Consider the following 24,580-nt stretch of genomic DNA (forward strand, 5'->3'; position numbering starts at 1 on the left):
GCTGTGCTATCTTGTCTCTTAACCTCTTTTAGCTTTAGTCCTCTCATCTGTAAACTAAATTAAACTAAACTAGATTATCTCTAAGCTCCCCTTCAACCTAAAATTCTATGATTTTATGAAATCTGCTTTCAACTTCTTGCTGATATCACCATTTGCAGCGAGAGGCCTTTAGAATCAAAATATTTAGGAGGGACATTATTTAGGAGGGACATAAAAGTTGTCCTTGAGTCTGAAAGTAATACCAATACCCAGAATGACATGGGGAACTGAGAAAAAAAAGTGAGCAGGGGAGGACTGCATTTCAAAAGAGTGACCTATTAAAGAGGGAGTGCAGAAGTTGTACTTCAAAGAGTACAAAGCTCTGAGGGAGACTCATATGAAAAGCTAGCAGCCAAAATGAGCTCACTGGAAAACCCACTACAAGTTCTGATAACATTATGGATATCAATGCTGATGTTCTTAGAACTGCAGCTTTAGCTGAATACTATAAGCAAACTAGGAGAGAAAGAAATAGTTTACCTGTCAGATTTATGAAGAAGGGAAGAATTTATGACCAAACAAGAGACAGAGAATATTATGAAATGCAAAATGGATAATCTTGATTATATTAAATTGAAAGGTTTTTAAACAAACAAAGCCAATGCAACCAAGATTACAAGGGAAGCAGAAAACTGGGAATGAATTTTTACAACCACTATCTCTGATAAAGGCCTCATATCTAAAATATACAGAGAACAGAGTCAAATTTATAAGAATATAAGTCATTCCCCAACTGACAAATGGTCAAAGGACATGAACAGGCAGTTTTCAAAGGAAAAAATTAAAGCTATCTATAGTCATATGAAAAAATGCTCTAAATCACTATTGATTAGAGAAATGCAAATCAAAACAGCTCTGAGGGACCACATCACACCTATCAGACTGGCTAACACGACAAAACAGGAAAATGATAAATGTTGGAGAAGATATGGGAAAATTGGAACACTAATGCAGCATTGGTAGGTTGTGAACTGATCCAACCATTCTGGAAAGCAATTTGGAACTATGCCCAAAGAGCTATAAAAATGTACATACCCTTTGACCCAGCAATACTACTGTATCCCAAAGAGATCATACAAATGAGAAAAAAGGACCCACATGTACAAAAATATTTATAGCAGTTCTTTTTGTGATGGCAAAGAATCGGAAATTGAGGGGCTACCTATCAATTGGGGAATGGCTGAACAAGTCGTGGTAAATGAATATAATGGAATACTACTGTTCCATAAGACATGGTGAGCAAGCAGACTTCAGAAAAACCTGGAAAGACTTATATGGACTGAGGCTGAATGAAGTGAGCAGAACCAGGAGAATGTTGTACACAGTTATAGCCAGGTTGTGTGATGACTAACTTGGATAAACTTGGCTCTTTCAGCAATGCAATGATCTAAGACAACTCCAAAAGACTTGTGATGAAAAAATGCTATCCACAGCCAGAGAAAGAACTCTGGAGTCTGAATGCAGACGAAAGAATACTACTTGCTCTCTTTTTTGTTGTTGTTCTTTTGTTTTGTTTCTTCTTTCTCATGGTTCCTCCCATTGGTTCTAATACTTTACAACATGACTAATGTGAAAATGTTTAAATCTGAATGTATATGGACAGATTACATGCTGTCTTGGGGAGGGGAGAAAATTTAAAATGTAAAAGCCTACGGAAGTGAATGTTAAAAACTAAAAATAAATAAATTAAAAATAATAAAATTTTTTAAAAAAAGAATTGCAGCTTTAAATGCTGGCACCAAGAGCAGCCACAGCAGTTAGAAAAAGCACGAGTTATCAAATGGGAACAGCCATGATGGGCTATGGAAGAAAGGGATGTCCTTGTACAAATCCCTGCAATTACTCCAGGTATTCTGAATAATGGAAGACTCATAACTAGTTTTCAATCCTAAGTCTCCAAAGGTTCATTTTTAATGACTTCTTATTTGAAAGGTATGAGCCTTACAGCCATCATACTACATGGCTCCTTCACTATGCAATAATCTTGACAACTGCTCTTTTCCAGAGCAAGCAACGATGTTGCTGAACAAACTTTTTAAAACTACTAATTCCAATAATAAGACAACATACCAAAACCTATAGAATGTGCAGCAAAAGCAGTAATTGGAGGAAAATTTATATCTCTAAATGCTTACATCAATAAAATAGAGAAAGAGCAGACCAACGAACTGAGTATGCAATTTAAAAAACCAGAAAAAGAACAATAAAAATCTTCAATTAAACACCACATTGGAAAGCCTAAAAATTTATGGCAAGATTAATAAAATTCAATGTAAGAAAACCATTGAATTAATAAATAAAACTAAGGGTTAGTTTTATGGAAAAAAACAATAAAATACCAGTGGTTGATATAACTAATTTTTAAAAAAGAGAAGAAAAACAAATTACTAGCATCAAAAATGAAAATGGTGAATATACCACTCATTAAGATGAAATTGAAGCAATCATTAGGACTTATTTTGCCCAATTATATGTCAATAAATTCAAGAATTTAAGTGAAATAGAAGAATGCTTACAAAAATATAAACTGTCTAGATTATGTTAATAATCTTATGTTAATAAGAGGAAACAGAATATCTAAGTAAACCTATTTTAGAAAAAGAAATTGAACCAGCTACATAAACGAGCTCTCTGAGAAAAAAGCATCAAGCCCACGTAGATTTAAAAGTGAATTCTACCAAACATTTAAAAATCAACTAATTCCAACATTAAATAAATTACTTGAAGTAATGGGCAAAGGAGTCCTACCAAACTCCTTTTATGAAACAAATGTGGTGCTGATACCTAAAATCTGGAAGAGCAAAAACAGAGAAAGAAAATCACAGATCTATTTCACTAATGAATATGGATGCAAAAAGCCTAAATAAAAAACTAGCCAGGAAACTCAACAATATATCACAAATATTATGCAGTGAAGTAGGATTTATGTCAGGAATGCAGGGATGGTTTAACATAAGGAAAACTATTGCCAAGTCCTGTCATTCTATGTCCACAAAATCATTTGTATCTAATTCCCCTCTTCTCCACTTAGACAGCCACTAATGAAGTTCAAGCCCTCATCATCATCATCATCATCATCATCACCTTTCATCTAGATTTATGTAATCACCTCTTAAACTGATTTTCTGGCCCGAAGTTTCTCTCTCCCCTAATCCATCCTTCACATAGTTGCCAAATTAACCTTAATGCAAAGACCTGACCATATCATTGCCTTGCTTCAAAAAAAAAAAATCATCAATGGCTCTTCATTGCCTACAGTAAGAAAATACAAGCCCCTTAACCTGGCTTTTAGGACCTTCAATAATCTGGGCTCCAACCTATCTTTCCAACTTCAATTCATTCTACCCTACTTTAGGCAGTCTACATTCCTGCCAAATTGAACTACATGCTATATAGTCTGATCGCATCCAGCCTTCTTCCTTTTTTCTACAGTTAAAAAGCCCATTTCCTCTACCCAGACTACACTCTCTCTACATTTCTGATCCCTTCTCTTCCTTCAAAACCCAGGTCAAGTGCCATCTCATCCAGGAAGACTTTTTTTTAACTCCAAAAAGTAATCTCTAGCTCCTCAAATATTCTTATGGTTCTGTTTTGATCCCTCCTTTGACCTTATTACACTATAGTTTCTATCATATTTATTTGTATATATGGGTATTATCTCCTTTATTAAAGTAAAAGTAAAGTAAGCTCTTTGAGGAATATATGGTTTTTCATCTTTGCATCCCTAACACAATGTAGGCACTTAACAAATATTTATTTAAATGAATACTCTGAAGTTCCAGGCTACATAATCCCTTCTGAACCAGAAATCTCTAGGAGTTCTAAGTTCCCATCTAAAACTTATTATTTGTAGAAACAACAAATAAAATACTGCCATTTTAATGTTTTGTATTTTTAAAATACTTTTGACAATCATGATCTCATTTGATCATAACACACGTGAAAGGTAAGAACAACTATATACATTTAACAGAAAATGTAATTAAGGCACAGAAAGTCACAGATTTTTCCAAAAGCACAAAGATAGTAACAGCTTCTTCTGTAACATCACACTGAAAAGAGTATTTACAGAAAAGGAAACATACAGCTTCATAATACCTTCGAACTGAAAGCTTCTAAGTTATCTGATGGACATGAACTGACTTTAATAAGCAGCTACTTACTGATGGAGAAATGTCGTCATCATACTTTTTTAACTGATTCATGAATTCCAGGTGCTTCTTTTCTTCCTCCAGCTGAGCCACAGACTGCTCACTTTTCTGTAGCTTCTGCTGTGTGTTAGCTAACTCATCCCGCAGCCACTGATTTTCCTGGCACAGGCGGCGTACTTGGGCACGCAATTTCTGTTTCTCTGATTCAACTGCATTCAGATGGTTTGACAAAGCCATCATTACCTAGGACACAGAGAAAAAACTTAAATCCTGCCTTATAACATTCATCACCTTCCTAATTTTCTACTGAATTCTTAAGCTAAGAATTCAGAAAAATTTGCTAAGTTTGAATATTTCTTTGATTTTAATTCCTCCAATATGTATACGTAGTTATCCATCCTCCTGACATATAAATGAAGCATGTAACTAGAGTTATGGTTCATAATAATGTATCCCAAAATTATACGAAGTTTTAAACTTTCTCCCCATTAATAAAATATGGAAAGAAAAAAAAAGACTGGCAAAGTGACCACCGAAAACCCTACATTAAAAACTCATAACATGAATAGAAAAAAAAGTCTAAAATTGGAGTAAGCATAGTCACTTCTGATACTAAATAAAGTCTTCTCTGAACATAAATCGGTTACAGCTCTTTTTTTATGCCAACTGGTAAATCAACAAAAGAAATAAATGGCCAAAAGAAAGCCAAACTGTTTTACTACCTATTTCATTTAGTTGTATCTTATTTTGGGGAAGACTTCAAATTCAAAAAGAAAGAGGTAAGTCAATAATTCTAAAACCCATCTCTATATTGTAGATCTATGTTAATATATACATAAGTCAGCAGTCCAAGACTGAGCCTCTTAGTTTTAATCCAACAAGCTCCCCCAAATCTACATCTCAATTTATACAATTCATTTAATGTGAAGTTCTTACAATTGTCTTCCCTTTTTTATATCAATGTCAATTCTAACAACGGTCTTTTTTTAAACATCAATATCAAGCATATTTCCCCTTACAATTTCAAATGTTAGTACCTCTCCATTTTTCCATCTAGATAAAGCTCAAAGTCATTTCCCAATCTACCTGTGCCTCACTCAGCCCAAGTTCCAACATTTCCAGTGACTTGCGAATCATGTTCGATTTCTCTTCCACCAGATTGCTCTCATCATCTTTCTTCAAACACTTAAGCGTCTCAAGTAAACTTTGCAAGATAGAATTGTGTTCATTCTTCAGAGCTTCCAGTCCCTGAATCACTTGCTTTGTCTTAGAAATAATTTCATCCTGGGTAAGCTTCTCCAATTTGTCTTCCTTTAGGTACACCATTGTGGACATGTTGTCATACATTCTAGAATTTTAAAAATTACAATTAGCCAACAAACTAAATTTAAATCAACAGTTATTAACATCATTTAATTAATATCTAATTTCTCTAAACTGTGCACACCCTGTGACCCAGCAATACATACAGCTCATTAGATCTATACCGCAGACAGATCAAAGAAAGAAAAGACCTACATGTACATATACATGTATGTATGTATGTATGTATGTATGTTTACAGCAGCTCTTTTCATGATGGCCAAGAACTGGAAACTGAGTAATGGCTGAACAAATTACAGCATATGAATGTGATGGAATACTACTGTTCTGTAAGAAATGATGAAGGGGATGGTTTCCGAGAAACTAGGCAGGGTCTGTATGAATTAATACAAAGTGAAGAAAGCAGAACCAGGACAACAATTTATACAATAACAACAATACTGTAAAGACAAAGAATTTTAAAAGACTTAGTAACTCTGATCAACACAATGAACATCCAGACAGAAAATTCAAGAGTGCAGAGTAAGGCATACACACACACATGTGTGTGCATGCACGCATTATGTATGCACACACATATACATGTATATGGGGGGGCATGACTAGTGCAGGGATTTGTTTTACTCAATTATACGTGTTCGTAAATAAGAAAAAACAGTATGAGGTATGCTACATAAGCATTATCCCTATTTTACAAATGAGGAAACTTAAGGCTTAGAGATGTTTAGTGACTTAACTCACAATCTCTCTTGGAGTCAGTTTCATCTATTAAATGAAGGGGTTAGACTAGATTTCTAAAATCCCCTCTCACTAAATCTATGACTCTATGACACTATTGCTAAGGTTACATGCCAAGTGTCATTTGAATTCATCAGGCCTTTTGACTCTAAGCATAGTGCCCCTTCAATCAAACAATCAACAGACATTTATTAAGTACTATGTGGTAAGCACCATATAAGGCAAAAATCAAACATGAGGAACAAAAAGACCAGCATAAATAGTACCTGTTCGGACTTCATCTGCCAAAAAAAAAAATCTTCCAAAAGCTTAAGTTTGGCTATGTCACTGCTATGCTCCAGAATATTCCGTGGCTCTTTAATCTGTCACTCAGTTTGACATTTAAAACCCTTCCACAATCTAGCTACAGCCCATCTTTCCAGGCTTTTTGTACACTGTCCTCCCTTACACATTCTATATTACAGAACACCGGCCTACTTACTGTTTCCCAAACTCAGCATTCCATTTCCTACCTTTGCACAGGCTATATCCCCCAATGCCTTGAATGTACACCCTTTTCACCTCCATCTCTTAGAATCCCTAGCTTCCCTTTAAGCCTCAGCTATGCAACTCTTATCAAAAGTCTTCTTAGCGAAATTTTGTGAATCTTCAATGAACCAGTTCAACTCTATACTATCCTCTACACAGGAATCTCTTGCTCCCATGTCCTATTATATGCTCATGCTTTACCAAACCCTAAATTATGCCCACCACTTTCTGCCTCCTTTGTTCCTATTCACATGCTGTGGAACATATGATGACTGAGTTTGCTACAGATTTAAATTCTCTAATATCAATTTACTGCAGCTACACAATCAATTTACTCTAATTTAATCTATATCCAACTTACCACGGAAGCTATTTCAAATCTTGTCTTCTCTCTAGAAGCCTTCCACTGCACTCACTCTCTTCATCCTTTCAACTGAGCACCTCAACTTGGACTTTTTCAAGAAACAGATGCTATTTCCCCTGAACTTCCTTGTCTCCTCATCTCACATCTTCCTGGCACTGAAGGTATAACTACTTCTGTAAACTTTTACTATGTGGTTTAGATTACCCTCCAAAAAAAGATTCTACAAGTTTGCCATTTCTGTCATACTACCTAACACTTCCTAACTGTTGTCTGTAAGTTTGTTAAATATGCCTTCAGCATCTTCAGATTTGCAAGTCCTAATTCCTATCTGAACGTTAGATTCCACTCCCTCCTAACTTCACTTCTCCAGGATTTTTCTTCAGTTACTCAGTTCTTACTCTCCTCTCTAACATGCATCTTCAATTCCTCCCCTTCCATTGGCTCTTTGCCATTTGCTACAAACATTCTCCGGTGTCCCCAATCCATAAACAAGGAAACATTTCTCTCAAGCCTTCCATCAAACTACTGTCTCATTTCTTTCCTTTTCACTGAACTTCTGAAAATGTTGTCTAAATGTGATGCCTTACTTCTTTATCACTTGCAATCTGGTTTTTACTCCCAGCACTCTTTCCTATTTCTCATTTTCCCTGACTTCTCTGCAGGTAATCCTCCCTCCTTCTGGATATACCAGCCTCCCTTCACTTTTAAAATACTACAATCTCCTGGTTTTCCTAATCACATCACAGACAAAGTAGCATATGAGTTGTGTTTTGAAAAGGGGGACACATTTCAACAGGCAGAGATCTGAGAAGTGGTGAGAAAAAAAAGTCCAGTTCAGTCCAAGCATGAAGAATGGAATGAGCAAAGTCACAGAAACAGGCTAAGGTAGAATAAGATCAGGGACACTAAGGAGCCCAGTTTGATTAGACCATTGGAGGGCTTAAAGGAGAATACTGTGTAAAAGACCGTAAAGGGAGATTGAGTCAGCTTAAGAATTCATTTTGTTGTTGTTCAGGGGTGTCTGACTCTTCACAATCCCATTTGAGGTTTTCTTGGCAAAGACACTGGGGTGGTTTGTTATCTCCTCATTTTACAGATGAGGAAACAGGGTTAAGTGACTTGCCCAGGGTCACACAGCTATTAAGTGTCTGCCGCCAGATTTGAACTCTGACTCTAGGTGGGGGCTCTCTATCCACTGTACCACCTAGTTGCCCCCAAGGAATTCATCTTTTTAATCTTAGTACAAAACATCTATTCAGGCCATACTGCTCTCTACTTTGCTACTGCTATCCTACTCCTTCACACCTGGACTTCCAGAACTTCCTCTGTCCTTGAGAGAGTTAATCCATTCAACTAGTCTATAAGTGTAAATTTGCTTGAGCTGTATACAACTAACCACAGACACTCTATAATTCACATCCATTCTTTGAAACAATCCTGGACATCTTAGCACTTGCCCTGCTGCTGTTGGAATCTCACCTTTTATCTTCCTCATCTATAGAAAGAGAGACTTAGACTAGATGATCTCTCAGGTCTCTGCCAGCACCACCCATGATTAAATGGTTATCTGGAGCCATGAGAAAAAAATTCAGTATAGTATTTAAGAACAATATTATTTTGCTTCAAAAAATAGCCACTACTACAGCATTTTTTCCTCTCCATTTACCAATAAGAGTTAGATTCTTTGTTTTATCAATCTGTGCCCCATTTAAAAAATGTGCTTTCCTTTTCTAAAGGAAAGCATTCACTACCATTTACATGAAATTAAGATGGGCAGTGTTCATAAAATATTAATACTTAACTTCTCTTTTAAAAAGGAAAGTGATTTTTAAAGCAAAAAGGTTTGAAATTTTTCAGAGGAAACTGCAAAAATACTCAAGGAGGGAATTTTTTTTATTAGTGTCCTCTCATAAAAAAGTGAAGGAAAGGAAACAAACAGGATAGAATATTTTTGTTAAACTCAAGCTAAGTTAACTGGATCCAACAAAACAAAAATGACAAAGAAACCAAATGAACTGTCATTTGTTTTTACAAAAGGCAAGTAGTGCAGAAAATAATTTAAAATTTGCTGATCAGTCAATAGAGAGGGGAAAAGGAAAAGGTAGGTTGGTAATATCGTTTGTGTGTCACTAACAGTAATTTTCCTTTGATAAAAGAGTGGTGTACATTTTAACTGCAAAAAAAAAAAATAAAATGGATACTTCGAATAGATCTTGTGAGGGGAGAAGATAAAGAATCTGAAATTCTGAAATAATCTATATTCAAAGTTTCACTACAGTGCAAAACTCAATATTGACCAGCCTTCCACACAGGGCTAGGATCAAGAGTTCAACCACATGGTAATTCAATTTGATGAATGTTAAGCATTTATCTTCACTGTGTTTTATGCTGGTAATAGAAAGCCAAAACCTGGCCCAGTGTTCGAGGGGTTGATTCTCTAAAGAGTTACAAGTTAAGTATGGTACAAGATAGAAGACAAAGAATCTATGTTTGCTGAATTGCTGAAAATCAGATTATAAAACAGTTGTGTCTCCAAGCCTCTGTCCTTCTGTAGTGCTGTTATACTTCAACCATAACTAAATCTGCTGGCAAGGACCTCAACATTCTAGTGCAGAATGGTTGCTAGCAAGCTCAACAGCTATCCAATTCATCAAAGCACCTATGAGGAAAACAGAGTGATATGAACATCTTAAGGGAGAAAAAAGCTACAACACATTTTATAATAATTCCAATTTTTTAAAAATAATTTGACAATTCTCATCCTTCTACATCCATATAATAAAAAAAAAACAACAAAACAAAAAAACTGCCCCCTTATCTCCAATCTATGCAGTACATTTCAGACTAATTTCTGCTCTCTGTCCTTTGTTCTTATACTGTGATTACAAAATACACAAAATACCTTAATCACCATCCAGTCTAGGTTCTCAAATTTTTTGGTCCTGGTTTATGTGGGTCATATCAGTTGATATTTACCATATTAGAAATATTAGCATTATTATGAAAAGTCTTAACCTTGTGGACCCCCTGAAAGAATTTCAGCGATTCCCAGAAGTCTCCAGACTATACTTTGAGAACTACTGATCATTTTACAGATGAGGAAACTGGAGACCAGAGCCAGGTATTCTGATTCCAAAATCAATGTACCTTTTGCTTCACCATGAGACCCACTACCCTCTTAGAATCATTTGACACTAATGTTTATCTCCCTTCTAGAAACTTATTCTTCCTTTGGCTTCTCCTATACTGTAATAGTTCTCTTACCTCTGTTACCATTTTTTTTCTTCTTCTTTGCTAGCTCCTCTTCTGTCTCTTAATTCCAACATATGGGTTTACACTCCAAAGCTCATTCCTTAATGTTCAGTTCATTTTGTCACTATCTTTACTATTTAAGTGAAATAATCCTTCATGTTGTATGAACCCCCTTCCGTGTTAAACACCCCCAAATTTCTATCCTACTTCCATACTGGATATACCACTCAAAACTTATTTTAATCCTGCAAGGTTATGTGACTATTATTGTGGTTCGTTCTCTTCACCAATCCAAATTACAATGCCCTCCATACTTCATACAATCCCTTCATGCTTAGGAATTGCTTGCTCTAGCCAAAAATGTTCGTTCCCGGGGGGGGGGGCAGCTAGGTGGCGCTGTGGATAGAGCACTGGCCCTGGATTCAGGAGGACCTGAGTTCAAATCCGACCTCAGACACATGACACTTACTAGCTGTGTGACCCTGGGCAAGTCACTTAATCCCCCATTGCCCACCTAAAAAAAAAACAAAAATGTTCGTTCCCCAGAGGCTCAAATCCCCCCCACCCCCGCAATGAGACTTTCAGTACTTTGGCAGAATAGTCCTTGACAAAATACAATCTATATCTACAATTTGGACTCAAAGACCTTGGTAAAACCTGTCAGAGTTTTCTACTGACATAGCTCAAGAACCCATAACATAACAAGACCCTAGAGTATGACTTTACTGGGGGACCTTATAAATTTAACACATGTATAAAACTTATTATCTATTCCCATACCCTAAACCCTGCAAAACATCTCTTCTTCCCAATCAATTTTCTTCTTAGCTCCAGCACATTTAACTGTTAAATATCATGTTAATTTAACTGTTATATATCATGTTAATACATGATATCTAGCTGTGTCCTACCACCATATTAGGGTATAAGAGCCATGAGTACAGTAAATGTGTCATCTAAATTGTGTATATCCCCTAGTCCCTAGCAGTGTTCTGCATACAAGAGGAACTTAATAAATACTAAACTGAAAATCAACTCAAATGCTGCATCTCACTCAAGTAATTCCTGAGGACACCAGCCATGACCAGATTTAGATTTTTGTAGGCCCTAGGCATCAGTCCTTTGTTGAATACATTTCTACAAGTGTATCTGATTTCACAGTTCAAATTATTTTAAAAGGTACAGCCAAAAGTGTTTTCACTGGTCCTTTATAATTGTAGCCCCTATAATATGGCCCCAACAACCCTGGTGAATTTCTTCCTCCTCTACATCCCTTCACTATTACATCTGTACTACACAATCCAGCATTTTCACATCAACTTACAAAGCTGTTTCATGCTATATGCTTCTTGTTCCTTAATCCTTTCATGTGTTCTGTCAGATATAGGTATCCCAAATATTCAATTCAAAAACAGCTATGAAATCCATCACTGGGGAATGGCTAAATAAATGGTGACATATCAATGTAACGGAATATTATTCGTACTAAGAAACAATGAATATGACGAAAAGAAAGAAGCATGAACTAGTAAGAACTAAGGCACAGTGAAGTAAGCAAGAGAACACACACAAGATCGTAACAACACAAATGGAAAGACCTGCAACAGCAGACCAAACCAAAGTGAATGCTGCAAAATCACAAAGAACAAGAATGGCCCCGTAGAAAAACAGAAGAGGACATTCCCCTGACTTACCTGGTAGAACGCTGCATATATTTTCTTTTTTTTTTTTTCACTAACTGATCAGTTCGCTAACTGTTTTTTCTCTTCCTCATTTTCCTTTAAAAAATATTCTTTGCTATATGGGATGGCTCTCAGGGAGCAGGAAGGAAAAGGGATACTGTGGAGAATTTAAGTGACACAACAAAAGATATCAATAAGAAAATCTATTTAAAAAAGAAAAGCGACTAAACTACAGCCTCTGACACGATACCACCACTGAGCATAAACAAAAGATCCCAAATGTTACAAAATTCTTATAGCAGCACTTTTTGTGAAAGCAAAAAAAAAAAAAGAAAGAAAAAGAAAAAGAAGTGACATCAACTAGGAAATGTTTGGACAAATTATGGAACATGATTGTTACAAACTATTATTGGGCCAAAGGAAACAATCAATTCAAAGAATTCTTATTTAAGACTTGTATGAACTGGTACAGAGCCAAGTAAACGAAATTAAGAGAATAATACTTACAACAAAAAGCAAAGGTTCTTAACCTTTTTTGAGTCATGGACCCCCTTCACAGTGCGAAACTTATGGACTATGTCTCAGGATGTTTTTAAATGAATAAAATAAAATGCACAAGATTACAAAGGAAACCAATTATACTGAAATAAAGTTATCGAAAAAAAATTTTTTTAAGTTCACTTACCCCAATTTAAGAACTGACTTAAAGGAAAACAATGCTAAAATATAATAAAACTCAGATCAATGCAATGACCATTCTTGAATGCAAAGGACTGATCGTGAAATGTTCCTTCCTCTCACTGGAGAGGATGTTGATTACTACAGGAAAGTATGAAGCAAATACTGTTAGGCACAGGCAAGGAGTATATTATTTGGTTTAATTAAGCTGCTTCGTTACAGGGGAGAGTTCTATGGAGGGATAGGAGAAATACTGAGAAATCAAAGTGATATTTTAAAAAGTATCAATCAACAAGCATTTATTAAGTGCCTACTATGGTACAGCAACAATAAAACTTAAAATGTGTGTGTGTGTGTGTGTGTGTGTGTGTGTGTGTGTGTGTGTGTGTGTGTGTATGGACATCTGCCTGTCTCAAATCCTTAGGTATCTCTGGTTTTCCATGATCTTTCAAAAATCACTAACAGATGAGTAATCACATCTGCCAGTTCTTTCAGTACCCTGTAATGTAATTCATCTGGGCCTGATGATCTGAACTTATTCTGTAGTAGCTAGGGCTATTTCTTTTCTTATCTTGGACTTCAATTTCCTTTTAACCATTTCTGATCTGTCCTTCCTATTCCAAAGATCATTCTTTTGGGGAGAAAAAAAGGAAAATAAAAGTTGAATAGTTCATCCACCACCATTGTTCTAATCACTCTGAACAGCAGTTCTATCCCTTCTTTGAGCTTCCTCTTGCCCCAACATAACTAAAGAGGCTACCCCCTTTATTTGCTGTCCCTCCCCAGCTTTAGCTCAAACTAAATTTTAGCAATCTTAACAATATTCTTACAGGACCAAGACACTTCTATGAGCATCTTCAATTATTTCCTCCTTGCTTATATCCTCAGTATTTCTTCCCATCATACCCTAGGTGACACAACTATTTACTGGCAGAGCCAGAACAGAACCTATTTTTTTCCCTAAATCCTATTCTAGTACTCCTGCTAAGCCATACTATTAGTCAGTCAATAGGCATTATTAAACACTTAAATTCCAAGTACTGTGCTAACCCCCTGATGTTACAAAGAAAGGCAAAAATATAGACCCTACTCTCAAATAGCTCATATTACTAATGGCAGAGATAACATGCAGATACATTATGTACATTTAAGATATATACAGTATAAATCAAAAGTAATCTATAAGGAGAAGACACTAATAGCTGGTGAGACAAGGAAAGGCAACAGGACTTGAGTTGAGTCTTAAAGGATGCAAGGAAAACCAAGAGGCAACAGCTGATGGGGCACAGCATTTTAGATATGGGGGACGGTCAGTACAAATAGAATTCTGCGTGAGGAATGTCAAGCAGGCCAGAGTAGACAAATCACAGAGCCAGTAGAAGGGAGTAAAGTAAGGAGAATGGAAAGGTAGAAAAGGGCCAGGTTGTGAAAGAATTTAAATGCCAAACAAAGGATTTTATATTTGATCCTGGAGGTAACAGGGAACCACTGGAGTTTATTAAGCACATGGAGGAGGAGGAGGAAGGGGTAAATGTGGTGAGGATTGCACTTCAGGAAGATCACTTTGACAGCTGAGCACAGGGTAGCCTTGAGTGGGGAAATACTTGAGCCAGAGATACCAACCAGAAGGCTACTGCATTATTCCAGGCGTAAGGTGATAAGAACCTATACAAAGATGATGGCTAAGTGAGTGAAGGGGATACCTATAAGAAAGGTATTGGGGAAGGTTAAAATGACAAGATCTGACAATAGATTTATATGGGGTAACTGTGAGTAAGCAGATGAAAACTTCACTGATATTATAGGCTTTGATGACTAAGAAAATGGTGGTGCCCTTGAGAGTAATTGAGAAGTTTAGAAGGTTTGGGGAGAAAAAAAATCTGTTCTATTCTGGATATGTTGAGTTTAAGATGCCTACAGGACATTCATTTTAAGATCTCCAAGTGGCAATAGGTCATTCGAGACTGGAGCTCAAAAAAGAGATTAGGCCTAGATATAAAGCTCTAGAAATCATCTATGTAGACAAGAGTTAAATGGAAGTTGATGAAACCACCAAGTGAGACAGCATAAAGGAAAAAGAGGGCCAGGGAACAGAACTTTGGGGGACACACCCCATGTTTAGTGGCTATTATCTGTATGAAGAGCCAGCAAAGGAGATTTAGAAGGAGCAGTTTCACAAAAACCTGGGAAAGTATCAAAGAGTGATCAATATGTCCAAAAGCTACTGAGAAGTCAAGATTCAAAAAAGGTCATTAGATTTGGCAATTAATGAGGCCATCTGTATCTTTAGAGAACAGTTTCAGTTTAATGAGGTCAGAAGACAGACTGCAAAGGACTGAAAAGAGACTGAGAGGAAAAGCAGAGGTATCTAATTTGGATAGCTTTATCAAGGTTAACCAAGGAGAAGGAATATAAAATGATAACTAGAGGTGATGGCAGAATCAAGCAAGGAGTTTTTTAAGGCGAGGAATAACATGAGCATGTTTGTAGGCAGCAAAAAAGGAGTCAGTAACAGGGAGAAATAGAAGATTAGAAAGACAGTGGGGTCAGTCTGATGGAGAAGCTGGGGAAGGAACAGGATTCAGGATGCATGTAGATGGGTTTGCCTTGGCAAAGAAGAGGGCCCCCTCTTACACTCGAGGCAGGGGTGAAGGAACATAGAGTATAGGAAGTGTCTGAGTGATGTGAGAAAAGGATGGGAGAAGTGATTCTGGTGGAATGGTATGAATTTTTCAGTGAAGTATAAAGCAAGGTCCTCAGCTGAGAGGGTGGGTAGAAGGGGTGCCATAAGAGGATAAAGGACTGAAACAGCTGCTGTGATAAGTAGATAAGCAAACTAGAGAGGTGTAAAAGAACTGCCTAGATGAAGTGAGGACTCAGTTGAGATTACGTAAGTTTATAGCAGACCCAATAAGTTCCATCATTTTCTCCAGCTTCATTTACATGAATAGGAGCAAAAGAGGTGGACGGTAAGAATAACCCAAGGTTGGGATTTGGCAACACATGTTCTGGGAGACAGCCATCTGAAGTGTTGGAGAAGGCCCTAGGATAAGGCCAGAGCATGGTACCTGGAAACAGAGCTAGTGTAAGGCACTGGGAAAAGGCCCTGGGACAAAGGCTGAGGCCTGGATGGAAAGGAGTTGGAAAGGCTCTGAGATAAAGAAGGTGACCAAGAGGCAAATCAGTCCCCACAGGCACTGGGAAGACCATAGGACTAAGACAATGGCCAGGAGGCAAATAAACTCCACTCCATATGGGAGGGTCCTGATGAAGACTGGGGCTCAGCTGGCAAATTTAACTTCTTACCTTTAACAATTAATTATTAATCTCTAGCTGGGGAGTTAAAAGTACCAAGAAAAGGAGCTAAGACCTCAGTACAGAAAGGGTTTGACATTTACACCATAACCAAAAAACAAGTTAAGAAACACACAGGAATTTAGGATGACAAGAATAGAAGCACTGTTTTATAATTTTTTAAAAACAGAAGTATAGGGGCAGCTAGGTGGCACAGTGGATGGAGCTCCAGCCTTGGAGTTAGGAGGACCTGAATTCAAATCCGGCCTCAGACTATCTGTGTGACCCTGGGCAAGTCGCTTGACCCCAATTGCCTCACCAAAAAGCAAAAAATAAACAAAAAAAAACCCTGAAAATTACCTACTTATTTAAGAAACAGGTACCAATGCCCATAATGGTAAAGAAAGTAGACAAGGAAAAACCTAATGGAGAAAAAATGACAATTCTGTTTTAATCAATAATGTTTTAGTCAAAAACCTGTTTCAAATGCTATACTGAACTGGTCACAAAGGCAATTCTGAGTTATATAAATAGACCTGTGAATTATTTGCATACAAATGACAGTTCAACACATGAGAGCAAAATGGCATGACCAAGAATTTTGCTATTGGAAGAAATGCAGAACACTAAGATCAGAGTCCTGAAATGTCCCATAGTCAAAATAAAGTAGACAATGAAAGCCTCTGCCTGAAGACAACATAGGACTAGCCTAAAAGTTACAAGAAAAATTAAGCAAATGTTACATACAGATGCTGAAGTCAGAGAGCGTGCTATGGATTAAATAGTGATCCACTATGAGAAGCTGCAGAAATTCTTAAAAAATCAATATGAAATAGTAACTTTTACAAACACTGTCAAGGAGACTACTTGGCAACATTATGAAAGACAACAATTAAGGGGAAGAGATAAAAGCCATGTCTGAATCATAAAGTGAATGGCTTCACCATAAATTTTAGATTTCAAAATGAAAGTATTTTTCCTGAATATTCAAAACATTCCAATCCAAAACAGTGAGTTTCTTCACAGAAACACAGAAAATATCTATCATGGGTTATTTTTATTCTTTTAACCTCATGTTTTTCATATACCATCATATGCTTACTCAAAGGACAAAAAAAAAAAGAAATTCCTATGATTTGGCTCACTTCAATGGGTAGATATTTAAAGTAAATTTTCCCATTTTCAGGATAGTATAAAGTTTTTATGCAGAGTGGCATGATTCAGATTTCCTCCAGTACCCTGCTTTTTTTTTTAAAGGATTGTGCAGTTAGACCTGAAACTTACATTATATATGCCACGAGTTTGACATAGATGGACTTGGTCACATGACCAACAAAATAGAGGACTAGATAGTGTCTCCAAATCTCATGACCTCTTGAACCTCTCCAAATAGGAATTATACACAAGAGATCAAGCAATTGCAGTGCTCTCTGTGGTCTAGGACTCCAAGAATCCAAATGAGGTCTAATAACAGAGAATACTAATCCCTAATCCCAGAATTTGCTCACTCAACACCCCTTTCTAACTGGGCAGCAGGGCTAAACCATAGAGCTTGCAACAGCATTCAACCTCACAGCAGAAACCCAAACTCCAAAGACAGAAATTTGCTAAGGCTGCTGATAGCAACTTGACAGTTCTTAGTGCTGCAACAGAGTCAGCCAGAGAACTGATGAACAGAGGGAAAGGGGGGGAGGAAATGTGTGTGGCTGTCCAGCACTCCACTGAGGCTGAAAGAGCCCAGCATTCAGCTGGGTTCAGTTCTGTTCCCCAGAGGTCACAGAGGAGACAAAGGCTAGTAAACTGTGAATTGCTCAGGATAGGAGGCTGAAACTCTTGACATACAGCACCCAAAGAAACCACCATCAGAGGGGAAGGAGTCAGAAGGTAAGCAATAGGAGAAAGCAGAGGTGGAAAAAAAAGACTAAAATTACCAAAGACCTCAAGAGGAAGAAAACTCAATTAAAGACCTTGAGCACAATCAAATAAATAAGCAGGGAAGATATTAATAGAAGAAAGAAATATGGCCCCCATATTAGGTTTAAAAAAAAGTTTTGTTTTTAAGTTAAACTTTTAAAAAGTTTAAAAAAATATATCTATGAGTAAGTATTCTAAGACAAAGGGAAGCGAATCAACACCTGATGACCCAGAGGACCCTGTGGATTCTCAAGAGTATGAAACCACACAGATGTTCCTGAATGTTTTAAAAGAGAAATGAGAACTGTGAAAATAGAATTTATTGGCTGCAAGGCAGAAAAAATTAGGGAAAGAGGAAAACTTAAATCCTCAATTGCAAGTCTCACCAAAGAAACAAAAGCTAGAATAATTGATTGGCTATGCAAATACATAAAAGTGAAGGACAATCTGAGAGAAGTAAAAAGCAATAAGATTAAAAGAAAGCATGATTCTCCACACAAGGAAAACACATTTATCTCAAAGACAGGATGCACATAATCAACTTAAGGATTATAGGTCTTCTAGAAAAACACAAGTGAAATAAATGGATAAAGGTCACACTTTTTTAACAGAGGAAAACAGAAGTATCTTTCACAACTATGGCTAGGGGAAAAATTCATAACCATGAGATAGGAGATCACAAAAGAAAGCATTTTGATTACCTGAAATTGAAAAGCTTTTGGATAAACAGATAAATACAGCTAGGTTAAAAATGGAAATTACTGATTGGGAAAAATATCTTTGCATCAAATATCTTTGATGAAGGCCTGATGGCCAAGACAAATAGATAACTAACACAAATACACAAGAATGGGAACCCTTTCCCAATAGATAAATGATCAAGGGATCAACAATCCCTGAATCTGAATTTCAATTAACCAAATCAAATACTGCAGAAAATAACTAAGAAGAGAAATGCAAATTAAAAGAACTTTCAGGTTTCACCTTACACCCAGCAAATTAGCAAAGGTGACAAAAAGAAATAGTCTATGTTAGAGGAACTATCATGAGATAAGCAGCATTATGACTGTTGTTGGCAGAGATGTGAGTTAATCCAGACATTCTGGGAGGCAATCTGGAATTAAGCTTTTAAAAAAGTGATTAAAATGTCCATACCTTTGACCCAAATACCTCACTACTAGGAATATACCCAAAAACATCAGAGACAGGAAAAAGGGTCCCACACATACCAAAAGAGTCAACACAACATTTTTTGTGGCAAAGAACTGGAAATAATGTAGATGCCCATCCACTAGGAAATGGATAAACAATATATGAATATAATGGAATTTACTACTACACTTTTAAGAAATGGTGACTATGATGAAGTTAGAGAAACCTGGTCCCCCCCTAACCATGATCTCTAATTTGACTACCACTCTAGGTATTCTACTGCTTCATCTGACTCTCATTTCTGGCCTATTTACTTTGTCCCACAGCCACCCAAAAACAGTACTGACCATCTTGCACAAAAACAATGAGACAAAACACAGTTTTTAAAAAAAGCCAGAAAATAGTTTATTTTGTGTATCCACAAAGCACTAACTTTTACAGGTTAAATAATTTTAAAATATCTTAACAGTGCAAAATGACACCTGATATTTTTATTTCAAATGTTTACACCAGCTTCCTAAACACAGAAAGACCTGGGGATTTTAGTCAATTGTCAACTCAATATAAATCAAAATGTGATATGACCATCAAAAAAGCTAGCATGATCTTGACAGGCAAAAATGTCTAAGCCTAGAAAGGTCCTGCTATACTCTACTCTAGTCAGTCCATACCTGAAACACTGTGTTCACTTCAGGGCTCCACATTTTTAAGAAGATACCACTCAAATGTCTAGAGAAGGTAGATCTGGATGATGACAGGAACAGAGACCATGCCATCTGAGAATCAGCTCAAGGAACTGAGTTGCTAAGTTGCTTAGCTTGAAGAAGACCAGAAAGGTGGGATAGGAGAAAGGATGGACATGATCTGGAAACCATCTTCTTGGTACCAGAAGCATAGAAGGCACAAGGGGTGGAAGTGGGAGAGCCAAATTTAGGATTGATATAAGGGAAAAAATCCTAAAATTAGAGCTATGCAAAAATAGAAGGGGCTACCTCATGATATAGTAGGCTCCCCCAACTAAGGATCTTCAAGAAAAGCTAAGGCCCTTGAAATTCCTTCCAATTTAGATTCTGTCATTATTTCGGAAATAACACTCTTGATTTATTCTCCCATGTTTGTTTGTTTGTTCTCCAAAAAAATTAGCAAAATTTAAAGAGCAAAAATTATGAAATAAGAGATGCAAAAAAGCTAAAAAGAGACTTCATAAATGATGGAAATAGAATTGGAGGAGATGTGGGAAGAGAGGCATACTCATCATGCATTTGTTGATGGAGCTGTGAATAAGAGAAATCATTTTGAAAAGCAATTTGGAATTATGCAAATAAAGTGACTGAAATGTCCATACCCTCTGACCCAGACATTCCAACACAAGGAAGTCATTGATAAGCAAGCCCCCAAAATACTTACAGCATACTTTTTTATAACAGCAAAGAACTGGAAACAAAGTGGATATCCATCGATTAGAGAATGGCTACACAAACTGTGGTACATCAATGCAATATTACTACTCTATAAAAAAGATACACTGGGAGAGTTAAGAGAGAGGTGGCCTACAAATGGAAATATGACAAATAATACATAGCAGGAGTCTAAGTCCCAGATGAAAACTCTGACAACCATTCACCCAGCCACTGAAGCTTATATGATCAACCTGTTGGTCTTCACTAAGAGAACAGAGAATGAGACCAAGAGATTGAGATTGAGAATGAAAAAGGGAAAGATACTCAGGAAAACAGAAATGGACTACTGTCTGTTCCATGTTTAGTCATCTTAAAATAATTTGTATTCAGCTTATGTTATTTTTTTTTTGGTGAGGTAATTGGGTTAAGTGACTTGCCCAGAATCACACAGTTAGTAAGCGTTATGTGTCTGAGGCCAAATTTGAACTTAGGTCCTCCTGACTCCAGGGCCAGTGCTCTATCCACTGAACCACCTAGCTGCCCCAGTTTCTTTTGCTACTGAATAGCCTTTAGTTCAAGACATTTGGCCCCCTGTTCCTTTCTTTCCTCCTTTCCCCCCCAAAAAAACCACTCCTCCTGTTTGCTTTTCATTTTACAATTATGGATTAAAAACATTTCAAATCAAAATGCATGGCTGAAATAACACATTGACCAAACTAAGACTCAAGTCAAATCAACCAACTAACAATTAACTAATAACAGGCCTTCCCTCTTGTTAACAAAAGATTAGGGCAGTGATTGAAAAAAAAAAAGTTCCTCTTCTCCAAAGTTAAAATATATTATTGTTCCCTTTTCTTCCAGTTTTTAATGATTTTTTAAAAAAATATTCAAATGAGTGATGCAATTAAGAGTTGAGCATAACATATTTACATTGTTTTTATACTCTCATTGACTAATTACGTATGCCATTCAAAAGGCTCAAAACTAATAGCAATCTTCAAAATTTAGGCTACAACTATCTTTCCATTTTCAATTACAAATTTCTTATGCTGGCCCAGAAAACACAAAAATCTACACAGCAAAGTCTGTCAAATGAAAGGTAAACTGCCAGGCAAAAAATATCACATTTTATAACCTAATAAAGTGTGTTCAAGTATGTGGATGTATAAAAGGTTAATCCTGATGTCCAAACAGCATAAAGAAAAGAGACACATTTGTTTTCAACAATTCCATCTTACATGTGCTCTGATGGTTAGAAAATTAGGGCATTTACGAATAAATAGCTCTTAAGCATGATTTTTCTCTAATAGTCTTTGCTCAAAAAGACAAATGCAACTTCTTTTTTTAAAAATGTCTATTTCTATGCCACTCAAAATGCTAATTCTACAAGTTAGTTTTTAATTTATTTTAAGACTTCTAAAATGAAAGGAATAATCTGGCTTTGCTCTTTGAGAAAACTTCAGAGGCCATTTATTAAGCATAAAAGTCACTAAAGAAACCTTTATCTTCTTTCAAGATAAATCTAATTCACATTGGCAAAACCAGCTAATTACCATTCAGTGAATGAGTAAACAGTGGAGTTCAGTGGCTAAGCAGTTACTTTTTCTAACAGGCAAACTCAACCAAGTGAACCTCCAAATTCAATGTGCTCTGACCACATTTCTTCATCTGCAAAATAAGTTAACAGGAACTACAGCAAACTCTGTTATTCATTTCTAAAAGACAAGAGAATAAACAGCACAAAAGGAATATACGATTATCAAGGGAATTAATGAAATGCAAGGGAAGGTGGCCTAGCCTTACCAAATCTAAAACTGTATTATGCAACCATCAAAACTATTTGGTACTGGCTAAGAAATAACAGTGGTAGATCAGTGGAATAGGTTAGGTAAATAAGACACAGTAGTCAATGACTATAATCATCCACTGTTTGATAAACCCAAAGACTCCAGCTTCTGGAATAAGAACTCACTATCTGATAAAAATTGCTGGGAAAACTGGAAAAGATTCTGGCAGAAACTAAGCACAGACAGATCAACATCTCACACCACATACCAAGATAAGGTCAAAATGGGTACATGATTTAGACATAAAGGGTAACACCATAAACAAATTAGGAAAGCAAGGAATATAGTTTATCTGTCAGATTTATGGAGAAGGGAAGAATTTATGACCAAACAAGAGATAGAGAATATTATGAAATGCAAAAATGGATAATTTTTATTATATTAAATTGAAAAGTTTTTGCACAAACAAAGCCAATGCAACTAAGATTAGAAGAGAAGCAGAAAGCTGGGAAAACAATTTTTACTGCCAGTGTCTCCGATAAAGGTCTCCCTCATTTCTAAAATACATAGAGAACTGAGTCAAGTCATTCCCCAACTGATAGTCAAAGGATATGAATAGGCAGTTTTCAGATAAAGAAATGAAAGTTACCCACAGTCATACAAAAATGCTCTAAATCACTATTGATTAGAGAAATGCAAATTAAAACAACTCTGATGTGCCACCTCACATCTATCAGATTGACTAATATGACAAAAAGAGAATATGATAAATGTTGCAGAAGATGTGGGAAAACTGGAACACTAATGCATTGTTGGTGGAATTGTAAACTGATCCAACCATTCTGGAGAACAATTTGGAATTATAGCCCCACAGGGCTATAAAACTGTGCATACCCTTTGATTCAGCAATACCACTGCTAGGTCTGCATCCTAAAGAAATCATAAAAAGGGGAAAGACCCACATGTTTATAATATTTATAGCAGCTCTTTTTGTGATGGCAAAGAATTGGAATTTGAGGAGATGCACATCAATTAGGGAATGGCTGAACAAGTTGTGGTACATGAATGTAATGGAATACTATTGTTCTGTAAGAAATGATGAGTAGGCAGATTTCAGAAAAACCTGAAAGGTCTTACAGGAACTGATGCTGAGTGAAGTGAACAGAACCAGGAGAACATTGAACACAATAACAGTAATGCCATGCGATGACCAACTTTGACAGACTTAGTTCTTCTCAGCAATACAATGATCTAAGACAATTCCAAAACTCATGATGGAAAATGCTATCCACATCCAGAAAAAAGAACTGTCTGAATGCACACTAGTTTCTCTTTTTTTTCTTTCTTGTGGTTTTTCCCTTTTGTTCTGATTCTTCCTTCATAACATCATTAATGTGGAAAGATGTCTAGTAGGATTGTACATGTATAGTCTATATCAGATTGCATGCCATCTTAGGGAGGGGGGAAGAAGAAGAGAAGGGGGGAAATTTCGAACTCAGAACTTTATAAAAGTGAATGTTGTAAACTATCTTTACACGTAATTGGAAAAAATAAAATACCATTGGGGGAAAGAATATATGTTAATCTACATATGGGAAAATCTGAGAGAGGACAATTCAACTGTCAAATCAAAGTATTATTAATTTCACTGCAGAAACACACTAAACACGGAAAATGACAAATAAATGATAAATTCATAATTAAATGTTCATCAACAGAATAATTTCCTTTCCTAACCAAAGAAAGATAACTGAGGCTTGCTATAGACTTTTTTAAAAGGACAATGTCTTCCCATTTTTTTTAATTAAGGAGTTGTCACCTCCTATCTAGACTAAAAAAAGGTGTTATGAATGATTTTTACTTTGAGAAGAAAATAAAATGCTGAAAACACCAAGCCAAAATAGCTTTATGACAAATTCTCTTCTTTTTTTAAACATAAAATTCATTTTCTGATACATCAACCAAAAAATGTGAGGGAAAGACCCTCCATCTCAACCACTGTAAATATTTTCATTTTAACTGCTTTTCTACTTGCTTAAAATCTACAAATTTCTCTAAATTACTGCTGGACTTGAAAAGGATGAAAGTTAAATTTTAAAAATGTAAGCAGTAAACACAACCACTATAAAATCTGAGGATCAGTTAACAAAGTATGAGGCTAGATGAGAATTATAAAAGAAATACAAAATATAATTCCTGTCCTAAAAGAGCTTACAATCTAGCTGGAGAAAAACAAAACTATAAGAGCAGCAAAGTTTCAAGATAGCCATTATCGAAT

The 24,580-nt window shown here is 36.2% G+C and overlaps 1 protein-coding gene across 18 annotated transcripts in view; it reads right to left on the bottom strand.

Moving 5' to 3' along the window:
- KLC1 (kinesin light chain 1) overlaps positions 1–24,580 on the bottom strand; it is an 80,606-nt gene that overhangs the window by 52,940 nt on the left and 3,086 nt on the right. For all 18 annotated transcript variants that reach the window (XR_013484844.1, XR_013484843.1, XM_020971118.2 and 15 more), the window contains exons 2-3: positions 5,277–5,538; positions 4,203–4,433 (exon numbers count right to left, since the gene is read on the bottom strand). Coding sequence is in view for 16 of the 18 variants with exons in the window: in XM_020971118.2 (XP_020826777.1) it covers positions 4,203–4,433; positions 5,277–5,537 (492 nt within the window). In the remaining 2 variants the exon portion in view is untranslated. The remainder of the gene's footprint in view (positions 1–4,202; positions 4,434–5,276; positions 5,539–24,580) is intronic.

Source organism: Phascolarctos cinereus, unplaced genomic scaffold (assembly GCF_003287225.1).
Source record: "Phascolarctos cinereus isolate Bilbo 61053 unplaced genomic scaffold, phaCin_HiC Scaffold_2;HRSCAF=192, whole genome shotgun sequence".
NCBI lineage: Eukaryota > Metazoa > Chordata > Mammalia > Diprotodontia > Phascolarctidae > Phascolarctos > Phascolarctos cinereus.